The sequence below is a fragment of the Gavia stellata genome, chromosome 4 (assembly GCF_030936135.1).
Source record: "Gavia stellata isolate bGavSte3 chromosome 4, bGavSte3.hap2, whole genome shotgun sequence".
NCBI classification, from domain to species: domain Eukaryota; kingdom Metazoa; phylum Chordata; class Aves; order Gaviiformes; family Gaviidae; genus Gavia; species Gavia stellata.
This window is the reverse complement of record NC_082597.1, coordinates 13690490-13706817: the sequence shown is the minus strand read 5'-3', so window position 1 is coordinate 13706817 and position 16328 is coordinate 13690490. Positions and strand designations below refer to the sequence as shown.

General features: G+C 44.3%; 1 protein-coding gene across 1 annotated transcript in view; it reads right to left on the bottom strand.

Annotated features, from left to right (window-relative positions):
- Positions 1-12980: 12980 nt before the first annotated feature.
- The window catches only part of MAGI2 (membrane associated guanylate kinase, WW and PDZ domain containing 2), a 765547-nt gene continuing 762199 nt past the window's right edge, over positions 12981-16328 (bottom strand). Inside the window, exon 22 of the mRNA XM_059815959.1 lies at positions 12981-13835. Within this exon, the coding sequence (XP_059671942.1) occupies positions 13036-13835 (800 nt within the window). The 3' untranslated portion in view covers positions 12981-13035. The remainder of the gene's footprint in view (positions 13836-16328) is intronic.

Sequence of the window (16328 nt, the reverse complement as noted above, 5' to 3'; positions counted from 1 at the left end):
TCCTTAATTTCTGTCTCTCTTTGTGCTAGCCAGTAATAGACAGCTAACGTTCGTTTAATTCCAAGGGTTTTTGCATCCTTGGAGGAAATATTAGAAGGAAATAAAAGTTCTGTAGTTGGTAAAAGGGATTAGGAAAAAAACTCCTTTTGAATTCCCATTCTCAAAATCCCTATGCTACAAACACAGCTGGTTAAGATATCACCTAGGTGAGAAGTAAAAAATTACCTCTGGTGTGTCCCAACTCGTACAGTACACTTCATGTCACCTACTCAGTATCAACGGACTGTCAAACTGAGCTGTGAATGGTGCAAATGTATTGAAACTACAGTCATTCCTTGGTAGTGCTACAATCTCCTTTTTTTTATGATATGAAAAATCCTGGATGGGTTAATTCTAGAATAGACAAACACAGTTCAGCTACCGTGCTCAGCATACCATGACTGTAATATCCTAGTCTTCTACCAATGCCACTGTATGGTGCAGGGGGGATAACAGTTTTAATCACTTTGTCTGTTAAGCATCCCCTAACCATCTTTCAGAAAACTGAGGAAGTTAAAGAGTATCTTAGGATTCAGGCATGGTACAGACGGTGCTCGCTAAGCACCCCCACTTCTTTGTTTTCATAGGGGTCACCTTTTATTTCCTTGAGAATAGGATAATAATTTGATATACATAAATACAAGTACATGGTTAACCTAAGAAAAATAATGTCAAATGCAAAATTCAGGTTTCATGACAGAAAGCCAAAATGATCCCAGTACGAGAGAGCTTCAGACCCAAATATACGTACAGAGACTTTGCTGGCAAAACTCTGACTTAGCAGGGCTGCTCATGTGCCTGTTGGGATCTGTTTTTGTGAGTGTGCGTGTGTGTAGGTGCACGTATAGATCCTCTTTGCTGTGTCCTGTTTGGGCAGGAAAGTTCTGCTTCATTTTCTGTTCCTCAGCAATCATACCACACGTGCAATGAGGTAGAAAAAATTTTTGCTTCTGTGTCCCCAAAGGAAGAAGGGAGTACCCAGGTATTGATTTCCTCCATATTCTATAAGGACCTGCTCCTATTTCTTTGAGAGGCCTGGGCTTAGGTCTTTAAAATACCCGGTATTCTTTTGAAACAGAAAAAAAATCATAAGGACAGTTTATGGGGGGAAAAAGCAGACCAAACAAAACATTCAGGAGTTCTGCAAAAAGGGAAGGTAAACAAATCCCTTAGTGATAGGACAAGAGGAAATGGCCACAAGTTGTGCCAGGGGAGGTTTAGACTGGATATTAGGAAAAACTTCACTGAAAGGGTTATCAGGCATTGGAACAGGCTGCCCAGGGAGGTGGTGGAGTCACCAACCCTAGAGGTATTTAAAAGACGTGTGGATGTGGTGCTTTGGGACATGGTTTAGTGGTGGACTTGGCAATGTTAGGTTAATGGTTGGACTCCATAATCTTAAAGGTGTTTTCCAACCTAAATGATTCTATGATTCTTATGTCTGAGGCAGTTAGAGGTGGGATGGTGGACTATGTGTCAGGGATGGCGTGTTGATGGGTTCTAGGCAGAAGCACCTGAAAGAAAGAACCTGCAATGACCCACACAGGAATTGCACTCTGAGGGAAACCGTGTGCGTGGTCTATTAGAAACACGCTTTTTTCTCTAACAGCTGTCCACCAAACCCTGAACTGCTGTCTCTAGACACTTGAATGCACATCACGGTGAAAAGCAGCTTCATCTCACTGGGAAGAGGACATAAGGTCTGTGATGCAAATGTGAACTTCAGAAAGAGAGACTTTAAGTTACCAACATGACACCTTTGCAAACACATTAGTAATTACCTGCTAGTTAGATACACTGCGAAATACTCGTTTTTATAAACCCGTGACATCCACAGTTACTCACTTTTGTGTTACTTTCTGAGCATTGCATGTATGTTCTGGGGCAGCAGCAGGCAGTGGCCGTGCAGGCAGCGCCGGGAGGGCAATAACAGACGCTGGGAGCTTTGGTTTCAGCAGTACTGCCTGGGTAGGAAGGTCCTGATTCTCGGAAAAGCCTGGTCACCTTCCTGCCTCGTTAGTGCTGGTGACAATCCTCTAGGTTGCCCCAGATTGGCAGAGCTGCAGCTCAGCTACCTCCTAACTGCCCGTGGGGCTGAGTCCCTGATCCGCTGTGGGCACCTGAGTGGAGATGTTGCACACAGCTAATATAGCTAATTGCTCCGGCTGAACTCCCAGCGTTTCCCTGCTTATCTCCTTTGTGTAGCCTGATCCTGTAGATACGCTCAGAACATGTCTGAAATTGAAGATGTCTGGGAACATTTTAGTAGGGATTTATCTATCCTGACTTCAGAAAGTGAGAGATCAGACATGCCTCGGAGCTAGTAACCCTGCATGCTCTTTCCAGTCAATGGAAATATTTAGATGCTTCTGCAGGACAATTGATTTCATCCTAAAGGTGTCAGACAAATCTCTTTCTAAAGGTGCCTATTGGTCTCTTTGTAAAAAGCCTAGAATGAGTAACAGTAATGTAGCTATCTAAACTTGGATGAGATGAATCATGCTCTGCATTTGTATCCCATTAGTCTCTGGAGCAGGGACTGACCTTGGGACACTAACATTTGAATGTGGCAAATGGGAAATCCAATGGCAGAGCTCTTTCTCTGCCGGAGGTCATGGAGGAACCGCTGCAGATATGCAGCAATGTTGATCATGTGTAGAGTCCTTAACCAAGGGAGGTGGTGCTGGAGCAATTCCTTTCTCTCTTTTTCTTTTGATCCTGCTATTGAAGGTTCCATGGCTGTCTTCTGTACCCCCTTGCTACCTTGTTTGTGCTGTCACCCTGTGCAGGATATTTCATGTTATGTTTTTTGCCATGCCCTAAAAATGGGTTCCTCCTAGCTTTTGAGGTCACATTCCTTTTGGGCCCACTAACTGGTAATTTGTGCTTTGTGTTTGTGACCTTGGGACCCCAGTGTCATCCTGTTCCTGTAATGCATCCTTTGGGGAGTTCTTCTGCTGTCATCCTACGTTCATGCTTTCAGAGCTCCTTGCTATACAGTGCAGACTTATCCATTGATTACCAGTTCCCAATATTGATTAAGGGTATGTGTCCTTTGAGTTCTTGACTGTGACCCACTACAAAATAGTTAACTGTCATGCTGGAAGAAATAGGAAAACTTGAAAAAGTCTGTTTCAAAGTGGAAAACGAATGAAAAAGACGTTGCATAATGAACACACAGAGAAGAAATTACAGAACTTCTTAGCTGAAAAGTCTTATTCCTGTGAAGCTGACCCCAGCTGGTGTTAGGTGGACCAGATACCAGACGGATACCAGCCTGGGGGAGGATATTTCTTCCCTGCCAAAGACTCAAAGTTTGAGGGGGTTTTTCTAACTTGATTTTTTCATACTATTTTTATACGTTTATGTAGTTGTAGTTTTCTTTACTGTTTATGGATTACATTAATTGGGTTACTTAGGCTGTAGGTCAGTCTACATAACTGTGTTGCTGTGATTTGAGTTCTTATGACTTGGTAGTTTCTTCTGTGTCAGTTTTATTCTGTGTTGTCATGCCCTGATTCCATTAGGCATCATAAAATATCTGGTAGTTCCCTAAGGTTACATACTTACAAGGTAATTTACAATAATTTTTTAAAATGGTGTGATATTAGCTAATCATAAGAATTCTATGACTATGTATATTATTTATGACTTAAAGGACAAAATTTTTTCCCCTTAAAGTATTATGGTTTTTATTATGCTGGTGAATCCCTTTTCTACTGAAAGACCTTAGTAGAAAATATGATGTTTGCATTTTCTACCAATACTTACTGCTAAAGCTCAGAAAATCAACACTGGGTTATAGAGTCTATTTTCTCTTGCCTATAAATACTGCATACAGAGCAGAAGAGCTTTAGCAGGGTTATGCCGGCATGGCTTGCATACCCTGCATGCCCGTGGCATGGTCCCAAGCAGTCAGGCAGCAAATCTGCCGTGGGCTGGAGTGATCACAAAGATCACACATCCGAGTTGTCCTTTCCCAGCGGTGAGGCTGCGAGGAAGAGTCAGCACAAGCAACAGAACTGCCTGCTTCTCTCCGCTTCGGATGTGTGCATGGGTGTGTGCGCTGTGTTCAAGGGCACAGAGCAACATCAGCAGCAGCCCACTTCATCGAACTTTTCCCCCCTTCCCCACAGAGCAGCTGCCACCATTCCTGTATCTTATAAAAGCCGGCCACAGCCAGCTTTTTGACATACAAAGGCTCATTCTAACTGCAAGAAAAGGGAGTAAGAGATGCCATTAAAATGAGTGGGTCAATTCATACTTCATATTTCACATGCTACGACTGCCTTTTTGCTTCTTTATCTATTACTTCAATACAATCTTTTATGAAAAAGATGTAATACTTCCTTACTGTCCCTCAGGCTATGCTGGCCGAGGTTCCTGCGCTTGGTAGCTTGATGTGAGAGTAATTGCTACTGTTGTATAGCGGCAGCTCATACCACCCTGCTTTGACTCGCGGGGCCCATTTATTCCAGCTGAGCTTGCAATGTTTACATGGCCAGTCCTGGATCAGAGGTCCCCAACCACTTTTCTGTGTTGGCCGGGTCACCAGGAGGCAATCCAGACATGGATGGTGAAAATCAGCGTCTGATTTTTCGGAGCAGATTGCCCCAGGCAAGCCTGCTCTTGGGCTGATGGTGGCAGAGCTGTATGCTGCTGTGCACATTATTTACTGGCTCCTGCTGGTGTGAGGAAAATGCCTGAAATCAGTGGGGAAATCAGGGGGGATTTGTGACTAGGTTGGTCCATCATTTACTCCCTTTGGACTTCGGCAGCTGCATAAACAATGGGGATTGAGGGGTCCTGCAGAGCAGAGCATGGACACCTAAGTGGGAAGGTCTGACTGGGACCAGAGAGCTCTGGTGGCATCCAGGCCCAACGTACTTGGCACTTTGTCACCTCCAGTCCCATTGCTGGGGTTCTTGCTGGCATTTTGCCATAGATAATGAAGCTCAGGGGTGCTAGTGCCTCTAAGTGGGGCTGAAATATGAGTAATTTCTATGTAATTTGCAAAACACTTTAACAATCAGTCTTAAAAACACTAGCTATCAAACCTTCTGAATTTATTTCAAAGCCATTTAGTCTGGAAAGGAGCTGCTAATCAACGAACATAATGGACCTATAAAACTGTGAAGTAGAGACCTACTTGTTAACCTCGGGGGACCGAAGGTATGGAGGGGATCAATTCAGGCTGCATTTGCATTTGTATGCCAGCATGAAAAACGTTCAATATCAAAAGAACAGGATGAGAGACAAGAGTGGGAAATTGGGCAGAGGCTGCTCAAGGAGTCTTTCCACAGGGAATGAGGTTGCTGATCCTCCAGAGATGCTTTATGAGCAGAGCCTGGGGCTGGGCCCTTTCCATTTTGTTAAATGTGAAGCCCATCTTGTATCAGGTTGTGAAGTCAGGGCAGAAGTGTTCCTGGAGCTGCCCTCTCTCAGGAAGAGTGCCTTGCTATAAATCAATGTGGCAAATGAATAAGCAGCCAGGTTAAGGGGGCTGTAAGACCCAGAACAGGGCTTCTGGATAAACTGTTGCAGTTAGGGAAAGAGCTTTTGCTCCTTGACACAAGGCTAGTTTGGGGGCTCGTGCTGCCGGGTGCTAGTTGTTGGGAGGTGTCACAATGTGGGACTTCGTGCCGTGTGCCCGGGGATGCAGAGCTGTTTGTGCAGCCACACGGCCCAGGGCTGTGACCCCCTCTCAGCTGGTTGCTATGCAGGACGGCTCTCCGTGCTCCTGGGTGCAGTGGGTTGCTGCGGTGCTGGTGTGCAAGTCGGTTGGGAAGGTGCCTCCAAAGAGCTTTGTGACCTGCTGCAGCCACCATGGCACGGTGGCACTCGGGGCATGTCTCTACCAGCAACCACCCCAAAAAGCCATGCAGTACCAGGGATATGGGGGACAGGAGTCATTCAGGAGGCAGGTGCTCGCATTCATCTTCCCTGGGTTGATGAGTAATCAGTCGGTATTTTTTGTGATGCTGGAGGTTTGAGAGGTACTCTGAAATATTCTGTACTAACACATTACAGTGCCCCGTATTGCCAGCTGGACTTATTTTTAAAAAAGTTCTGGAGTGAGTGAAGTGCTAATTGGAATAGGAGTTTTGTACATGGTGAGCTTTGTGGACTATGCAGGAGAAGGTCTCATCATCTTCCTGAATTAAATAGCTACCTAAATGTAGCTCCGTACTTGCTGATTTAGAGACAGGGAGAACAATTTTCTGATTTATGGACTGCAATTCTTTAAATATTTTAGTTAAAGCTCTTGGCATGGTTTTTAATCACTTTGGGAAAATACAAACACCAAAATTCACTAATTTCGTACATATGTGTGAAGAGAAATTTCAGAGGGATGGGGAGCCCTGCTGCCTGGTGATGGCAGGGGAGGGTGTTTGGGACTGGTTTGGTTGCCTGTTGTTTTTCACCACTTCGGAGCAAAGGGCAATCCAGGAAGAAAAACCTACATTTTTTTTGCAGAGTGTTAGAAAAGCAGTATAAAAACTTTGGGTGGCTTCAGTAACAGAAGTGGCCTCAATTTACTGGGAGGAAAGGGATAGAAGGATGCCAGTGCCCTGGTCTCACTCCTTCTGCGTCTCCTGCTGTAGTTGTGGCTCTGCAGTTGCTCAGAACCTTTCTTCCAACTTACAGCTGCACTGGGGCTCTCACCGTAGGACTGGTTTTGGCTTTCATTTTTTAGTTACTCCTCCCACTGCTTTCACATCTACATCATCTTTGGGTGGGCAACAGGGCTGTCCCTTGGTGGTACCCAGCAGTCCTGGGGGCACAGAGGCAAAAGAAGCATCACAGGGGTTGGATTCATGATCTTTCTACGTTGCAGGGAAGTAATTGCTGCTGCTGGGCTGTCACTGCAGGGCCAGCACGCTGCTGAGGCTCCTCAACACAGCTGCAACATCTGGAGAAACTGAGGGATTAGTCTGTGTGGAAAGCCCATCAGCACCCTGGAGTTGCCCCCGGAGGGCAGACAACAGTGTGCTCACCTCTCCTCTGGCACCATCCCTCTCCTTGTGTTTAACCAGGCCTTTTTCTTAAATAAATTATTTTTTTTTCAGAAGTGTAATAACTGAATGTCCTTTCTTGCTGTCCCCAAAGCTTCCAGTGCTTTGTTGCAGCATTTGTCATGTTTGATAGGTCATCTTTTTTCATTTTTAAGCTTGAAGAAGCTGAAAATAGAGCAGGTCAGCAAGTGGCCACATCACAGAAAGCCCTGCCACTCCTCGTTCTCACCATACCGTTTCTTGTTTATTTTTTCAGTTTGAATATTTCCTACCTTTAAAACACTTACAGCAGTTCATTTGTGGAAGAACTATAGCTTTCTGTATCAGTCTGCATACTTACGTGGTCTTTTTTTCTGAAAGGGACAGCCACCCATCTCATACACAGATATTTGGGAAGTTCCTGAGTGGGAGTGGAAGGTGTGCTCCAGGCCTCTGTGTGGGTATTTGTGCACTGGTGTTCCCCCAGCTGTTTAAAAGAGATATATTTGTACCTTGTAAGCAAAATTCTCCTTATCGATTAATTGAACTGGCAGAGTGACTTACTGCCATAGAGGCACTAAAGGCAGGAAAGGACAGAGCATCATTTTTAGATTGGCTATAATTCAGAGATATTGCTTATGTTACTGTGTCTTGACGATACATTTTAAAAAAAATTGCTCTAAGCTATGGAGAGAAATGTGCAGTCATGTCATTGCCGTTAGAAGTATTGAGAAAAATATTTGGGGACGAGGAAGACTGGACTGTGCATGCCCGCGCTGGCTGCGGGAGGGTGATGGTCTACGCAGAGCCTATGGGTACTTATTTGGGCAGTGGGAAGAGGCTGTTACTCCAAGGGAGAGGCCAGTCCTCGGTGCTGAGCAGGGGACCTGCATGTTGGCCGGCAAGGTGCTTGGGGCATAGGTGACGTTTGAGTCCTGGCCCCTCCCGAAGCACAGATGTTTCTGTCCAGATGGTGCACTGGATTTTCCTCTGGGAGTAATGGCTAATTAAAAAGGCTTACTGTTTCAATGATGGCAGGGAAGGTAAAGGTGATGTTTGGCTCTGACGTGATGGAGAAACAGCCTTGGGAGTCCTTGACTCTAATAGACACGGGGGTGGGAGCCCTGCGTGACACAGCCATGGAAATTCTTTCCAAGTCCTCTATTAGTCATGAGAGTAGGCAGCCTGCCTTGCCTGTGCGGCCTTTTTAGCAACAATTATGGAAAATATCTTAGGCATCAAGGGGACAAAAGAGGGAAAGGACTCTTCTGGAGACTTACAGAAGTGAACTGTGAAGTAAATCCCTAATGAGGTCACTCATCCCCGTGCAAGTCCAAAGCCTTCTCTAACTTTGAGCTCCATGGCAGTGCACCAAGAAGCTTTTCCCCTTCACACCAAAGCTTCCCTCCAAGCAAGGAGAAACGTGGAGGGCGACATCCTCATTAGCTGAGGTGTGCTCTTCTATTTATGCCTCTGCAGTTCTGGCCCCGTGTTTCTGCTGCAGCAGTGGTGTACAAAAAGAGTGTAGTGGCTAAGACAGAAATGTGCCTGCGGCTTTGCCTGTCCTTGCCTTTGTAAAACGAATTTGGAGACTTCCAGTAGAGATCATAGCATGTTGCAGCCACAAAACCTGGCCTGAATGCTTGGATCATTATCAGTACAGACATTTAGCTATAATAGCATTGAAGAAAAAACACTTGTATTTGCAAAGGGAGTTAACGGCTGCATGTAGAGTTAGTATGTCTAATCAGTAACCGCTGCTGGTTTCTGGAGGCCAAGGCAGATGATTTGGGTTGGGCTTCAATAGAAGGTGTTGGGTATATGTTTATATGACACCCAGGAGTATGACGTTAATGACTTGGCCAGTGTCAGTAACTGGTCATGACACCCCTCAGCAGAGGTGTCTAATGTGGAGCTGCTGAGAGGTTGAGGTAAGGTAGAGGTTGGGAGTGTAAGGTAAGAGTGTAAGGTAGAGGCTGAGAGTGGCAAATGATGTCAGCTGGTGAGAGAGGGCCAGAAGGACAGAGGGAAAAAGAGGAAGACAAAGTTCTGAGGGACAGAAGGGGAAAATGGAGAATGGAAGAATCCACTGAAATCCACAATCCACTGAAAGACAGCAGGACTTATCTCAGAGTTAGGATTAAGAGCAAAAGCAGCAGGGAGCCATGAAAGAGGAGGAGAGATTCAGGATAGATGTGGTGCTGAGGGCACCTGGGATGTAGAGGAGGCCGAGCATGAGATGTTCATATTCCACAGAGACGGTGCAAATCGGGCTGAAGCTGATCTTTGATGGAGGTGAGAAATTCTTGGCAATGGTTGTTGGCTGCACATTCAGATGGGAGACAAAAAATATCAGGTAAGAAACAGGGCCGTGCCTGAACTTCTACATCAATTCCTAGCAGACAGCTATCTGCAGTGGTGCTCAGTTGTTGGCAGTCTTATCACCGAGGCCACGGAGTAGGAGGATATATGGGCTACAAATGTCCCTCCTGTTTAGGGGAGGGTAGTGTAGTGAAACCAGTGCAGCCTGTGCTCTGTTGTACCTAAATGAAGAGTGCTGTCAGTCCAGCAGCTTTCTAGAAGAAAAGATGGCATCTCTGGCAAGACCTTGTGGGAGTTGTTAAATTCTCTGACCTTTTTCTTAAACTTGTTTGAAGATCTGCTCTTCCAGGCCCTGCAGTTTGTGTTACACTTCCTAAAGCTACTGAGCAGAGAAATACCTGGAGAGAGAGCGAACCCCAGAGCCAGCATTTTCCACTGATTAAAAAAGGGCTGCACCAACATCTGCCCACGAGGTTTTGCCAAAACTCTTCCCCAAATGTGCGTTGCTGATCACGTGCAGGAGGTAAGCTTACTTACACCCATGCATTGGAGTTTGGGGCGCAGAAATATCCAGTTTCCTGTTATTGCATAGGTATGAAAAAATAGATACAAAAGGGTCATAAGAATGGCAATGCAATGCAAACGCTGTACTATCATGTTTAAAAGAGAAAGGAAATGTTATTAACATAAAAAGTTAGACTGGGCGGAGTAATGCACTAGTGAGGGTCCATGGCTTCAGCACAGCTCCCCGTGATACCTCTGGGTCTGAATCAGGCCCATACTCAGATTTCTGATGAGGAAGATGGTGGCTATTTAAAGAGCAGGAACTGTTTTTGGAGTATTAAAGATGCTTCAAATTTGTTATGTGTTTCCTGTAATGAAAAACGATGCTATTAGTTCAGCTGGTTGAAATTTTTTACGTGGAACATTAACCTTCTGAAAAACGAGGGATGGATTAGGCCCCAGAAGAGGCTGTCTGGTTACCATTATTTTTACACCCTTGTGATGCTTCCTGAGACATTGTTTCTGTAAAGTAAACTGGAAGTCAAATTATGCCCCCTTCACTCAGCTTGTAAAGAAACCTTTCTAGGGCTAGTTAGGGCTGCCAGATTCCTTTTGTATATATGGTGTCTGCTCAGAAGTTGTCTCTGAGTGCTGGGGACACAGACACCCGGGTCCTGTGTCTCGTGGGACTGGAAGGAGAGTAAGAGTTGAGGCTTCTCCACCGAGGGAGAGATTTCTCTGCATCTCTGTAGCCTCATACACCTTAACTTGCCTGTACAGAATTTGTTTGGTGACCTACATGTATATTCACAAATTCTACCCCTCTTTGGAGTAAGAAATCAAAATGGAGCATTCCCTTTTTTATGATGTGGCAGTTAATTCTACTCATATGCATGTAAATGATTGTTTCTCAGTGTAACGCTGAAGTCTGTTACTCAAAATTAACACAGACTATGTACAATTGGAAAAAAAAAGATTTTTGGATATATATTTTATTTGACAGTGGTTTAGAATATCATACAGTAAACAAGATTTCTGTAAAAGTTAATTTATCCATAGTGGTGCGTTTCATAAAAATAGTTGCTCACTTACAGCCTTTCTGTGACTATTAATACATGGAATTATATTTATAGAGATAGAGCTGTACAGGGTAAATTCACAGCTAACACTACACAGAAATATTATTTGGAATGGGGTTTAGATGATGTGCTGTCTTCACAGGTTATCGATTACAGCCGCATAAAGCAATTACTGCACAAGGAGTAGCTGTGAACTGTGCAAATTAGAGTTTATGCAAGCATAATCTCAACTGTTTTTCAGATTTCATTGTTTGCTTTCTTTATACATAAAAATAAGATACTGGGACGTGCATCTACACTACAGAAGCATTGTCCAAAATCAGATTCAATAAATTAATGGCAAATTATATTGGATTCTAGTTCAGGGGATAAAGTTTGTTTTTTTTTTTCCCATTAAATAAGAGTTTTATAAACAGCTACATGGACTTGTGCTTTTTTAGAAATTATAAATGGATTTTTCTTTCTAAAAAAAATTGTTTGAAAGCTGCAAAATCCTTGACTTGAGGCTTTTCAAATAATTGGACAGGAACAAACATGCCTATAAATTTCTCAGTCCAGTGCAATGTTTGAGACATACAGTAATGTGCTAATTTCTTGGAACAAAGCCAATCTCAGTCTAATTTTTCAGCAGAGCATGTGAGGAACTAAGGTTGCTAGAGAACAATAATTTTTAAATATGAATTTTTGACAGTACTTAGCTTCATGATTTTTTTTTTTTTAATTACCAATGTATTATTGCCCAGAATTTTGTTTTAATTTTGACAGACAAATAAGCATATGCACACTTACGCAGACACATACGCATCTTTTTGAAACAAGTTAATGACTGATTGACTGAACTTGGAGTTATTTCCTGTGAAGGCAGACTGGAATGTTTACCTGGCACTTAAGGCTTGAAATTCAAAACAGACAAGCAAGAGAGATAAAACGAAAAAGACCAAAAAAAGGAAATAATGGAGGTAGGGAAGAAATGATAAAATGGAAACCTTTTTAAAAATGGAAATATATCGAATTTACTGAATGAGGACACTGACAACTGTATTTCAGAAACCAGCCTAATTATCGTTAATGCGTGCCTGAAGGGCACCTGCTCTGCCAAACTGAGGGGACGAAAGGTGAGAGTGTCCTAACTACACGTAGATGGGTATGAAACATAGCACTGTTGACACGTGAAGCGCTGTTTTCTGCAGGAGGGAAAGGCCTTTCCTTAAGGAAACTGCAGCTTTTTCTCTGTAGCACTCTTCCTTTCAGTGCAAGGGCCTTGCGGGCGTCTGGGTTTTGAGCCTGACCAATTGGTTTGTGTGCTACCTCGCAGGGTTCGGGGAACCTGTAGTAAACTGCTTATGAGAATAATTTGCAAATACAACTCCACCCTAACTCCTTTCCAATGTACAGAAACATGGTTTGTTCACAAAAATGGCAGTAGAAATGGTATCACAGAAACGAATCCACCGGACTCCCCACTCCTCCCGTAGCGCCCAGTGAACTATGCTACAGGGTATCACGTGGACTATCCCAAAGCGTTAACAGTGGAGACATGTCATGGGCGTACAGTTCCAAACGCTGCTTCAAAGAAACCCTTTAACCCCTGTCTAGATATGTCGAGAACAATTTATTTACAACATTTTAGCTCCATGAAAAGATCCTCTCTCAGTTTCAACTTGCTCTGTGCAGTTTTATTTAAGGCGATGTTCCAGTTTGTGATTGCTCTAACTTGTTCCAGTTTCTTGAGACAAAGTTTGAATGAAATCCAAAGTCCTTCATGCAGTGGGAAAAAAATGCTAAAGCTACACTGCACTATCCTTCTCTGATGTACTGTCCTTCATATTGTTTTGGTTTCTTCCATAGCTGCCAAAGTCCCTAAAATGGAACTGGGACTTTAGGGTCGATTTTAAATCTCTGTGTTGACTGTATGCTTTTGAACTTACTAGATACTGTGCACATTGTCATGGAATTACACACTAATGTTTTCATTCCTCAATGCTTTGTGTATATGTGTGATAGTTAAAATAAATTAAAACAAACCAATGTGAGACAAAAACTAAGAAGAATGTTCTGCGTCAGCTTGAGACAGTTAGAGGGCAACAGTCCCTTGCTTATCTGCTCATGGCAGAAGTACCAGACTTCAGGACGCTAGGTAGCTTATCTGAGCCAGGGATTTTCCACGGCCCTGGGGAGACCGTTGCCTTTCGAACTGTGGTGTTGGTGCTGCGAGTGCTAATGGAGTGGAGATGTCCCTTCCTGGGGAACTCGCTGGGTTTCCCGTCAGGGTCCCTCTGGCTGTGGTCCATATCAATTCCAGGCGAGCTGCAGCGGTTGCTACTGTATGTCTTGGTAGCAGCTGTATCAAGCTTGACATGGTCGGATGCTGCAGCTGACTTCTTCTCACTGGTATTTGTGGATTTGTGATCTTCTTGTTTGCTAAGAGATCCTCCTCTCTTGCTTTCCGGCTTCCTCAGCCTCCCAAACTGTTCGTCGCTGGTTGCAGCACACACGTGCTCTCTCGCGCCAGCCTCGATCATAATGCTGTGTCCCACCGCTTTGCTTTCTGAGGTGGGCCTGCCACCATCAGTGGTCTTACTTTTGCCTTCCGAATATCCTTTCCAAGAAGCCTCTTCATGCTTTGACCTGTCTACCTTTTTAGGACTTGCTGACCTTTCTCTTTGTTCTCCTAACCTTTTCTTTTTGTGACCGTTCACCGAAAGCTCCTTTGGTTTCCGTACATCGTGCTCCCTCTTGATTTCCCATGTTGGCTCTGGGCTTATCTGGTGAGAAGGGTCAGAGGGTGGGGCTATGTGTGATGAAGATAATGGTGAGATTATGTCGTCGAGGGAAAGAGCTACTTCCGGCAGACCTGGGGAGGTGGCAGAGGGAGCACTCCAGGAGTTTGGTTCGTCTGTTGTAACAACAAAGAGAAGGGAGTTACAGGCGTATTCAGCAGCACAGGGCATGTATTGCATAGGCATATGTATTCTGAGCAACAGCAACACTCAAACCACATACCAGACTTCAGCTCCTCTGTCTTAGGTGAGGTGAAACTCCCAGGGGAGCCAATGGGGAAGAAAACAAAAATAATCTCCCTCCCCCCCAAAAAAAAAGTTCAGGAGAAGCAAGAACCACAGGGCTGGTAACTGCAAATGCTGGAAACCCTGGTCTTTTTTCATACAGGTTCTGCTTTCCTCTGCCTACGCTAAATAACTCTTAAAATAATAAAGGCACATGCTCATGAAATCAAATTGCCTCTTTTGTAGCCGTATAATGGATTTCTTAGCTGGGCAATATCAGCGCTGTCTCTGAGGACAAATGAGGACTTTCTGCCATCTATTAAACATGTCCCTACAAGCATATAATAATTGACAAGAATTTGTAGCTCAGATAAGGTCATCATTGAAATCTGTCTCATATTTTTTCTAAACAGATATAATATTGCAGTGTTTATGGCCCCACAATTCTTACAGGGTACTTACAAAGCTCTGCCTTTATATGACAGTGTCAGCCGCTGAGTCTCTTGGCTGTGCATTTTGAATTCCTCCTGGTTAGTTAGCCTCAACACAATATGGTTGGATTGTGCAGGTCCTGTTTAATTTAGCTAAATAGACATCTCCTTCACTGAATCATGATGATTTTCCTAATCCATTGGTACAAAACAGAATATTCTGAGATGCCTTTCTCTTGCATACATGATCCTCATTTCTTTTGATTAACGCTCTGGCAGACAACAAATCCATCATGACTAATGACAGCACGACTCCTATTCTTACCCGTCTACATAGAGGTTAGAGAAATCACTGAACTTGGCTAATGTCATTCCCTATTTAGCACCATTGCTTGGCTCTGAACGGTATGAGCAATAAACTGTCAGAGATGAAGGACTATCTCAGGAATCCATGGAAACGAGGTGGAACTCGTGGCAAGAGCCGCATATTTCATGGGGGGAGAAAATGCAACCTTCTAGCTTAAAAACAAGCTAGTCCTGTGGGTCAGGACCAGTATCTCTCAGTGATATCAACTGTCCTTTAAAAGATACATTTATTTTTCTCAGTGCTACAGCTGCCTTCAAATTATCATGAAGATGCACATAATCTTGAAAAATGGAATGGGTTTTACTGCCCAGCCTGGGATCTGCAGTTTGCTTGACTGAGACAGCACTTTTAAGTTAATAGCTTGATTGAGTGATTGCTGTCTTGCAGATAAAAATAGGAGAGACAATAGTGAGGTGGGTGACGTAAAGGGAGGGAGCAGCGCGGTTAGCTGAGGAGCTATTGATTTTCCCAGATGGTGTTTGTCATATGCTTTTGCATAATGAGCATATGTGTGGAGAGGATTAGCATTTGAGAGGGGAGAAAGTACAAGTTCTGTGTAAGACAAATAAACTTTGAGCTGGGAATCTAAATGGGCTGAGGGTCTCAACTGAATTTAAAAAAAAAATAAAATCACACTTTCTTACCCTCCAGTTAAGGCTGAGTAATGTACCATCTGCTCCCTGCTTGGCACTTGAGCAAGAAAAAATAAAAGGAAGGCTCACGCATGTGGAGTGATCAGCTCTTAGGAGCTTGCCTACAAAAAGTATCTGCTTCGATGGGCTGCTGCTGTATTTCTGCTCTCCAGCACCGCCCCCCCAGTACGGGGCCACAGGCTGTGCCCGACGGGGGAGGCGCAGACCCCGCCCTGGCTCTTTTTAGATCTGAAATCCAGGAGAACCCATTTTGGTTAACACTTGAATCAGGGACCATGCATGGGATCCAAGTCACTTTGCCTGGTTCTCTAAAACTATCCTGGAAATCCACCGAGCAGCAGGAGGCTGCCTGGGTGCACCAGTGAGGGACCTGAGCTAGCACTAAACAAGTCACATTGGGCCTTAGAGTATTAAGTTTGTGCTTTTTATGGCATTGTCACACCTCCCCAGAGTAGAGGTGGTGCTAAGCATTGGCCTGATCAACGTATTTGACTTAACTACCATCTTCTTTCCCAGTTGTCCACGAGAGGATGTTTTTCACTGAGTGGCAGTGAAGAGCAGTGGGCCATTACCACATCTCGTGCAAGGCTCTGAGAGCATCTGAGGTTACAGAAATAGCTTGTTACTTTGGGGAGTACCAGCTGCACACCAGTAGAAACGTCAAATGGCCCAGAGCAGCAAGATGCTTTCGGGTAACAAGATTGCCTCTGTGCAAAATGTGCCACTATGCTCAAATCAGCCGTTTCTTGTCCAGGAGGAGAAGCCAGGTGGCCACCAGTCAAAACCAGGCTGGCAAACACCTCTCGCGGCTCCTCTGAGGCATGAAGGGCGATATTGTACCAGTTATTTGTGGGACACTCGGGGGACGAGACCTGGGGGTGAGTGGCCTGCTGTTTTATTCCCTAGAGAAGAAGGAACTTTTGGGCCTTTTGG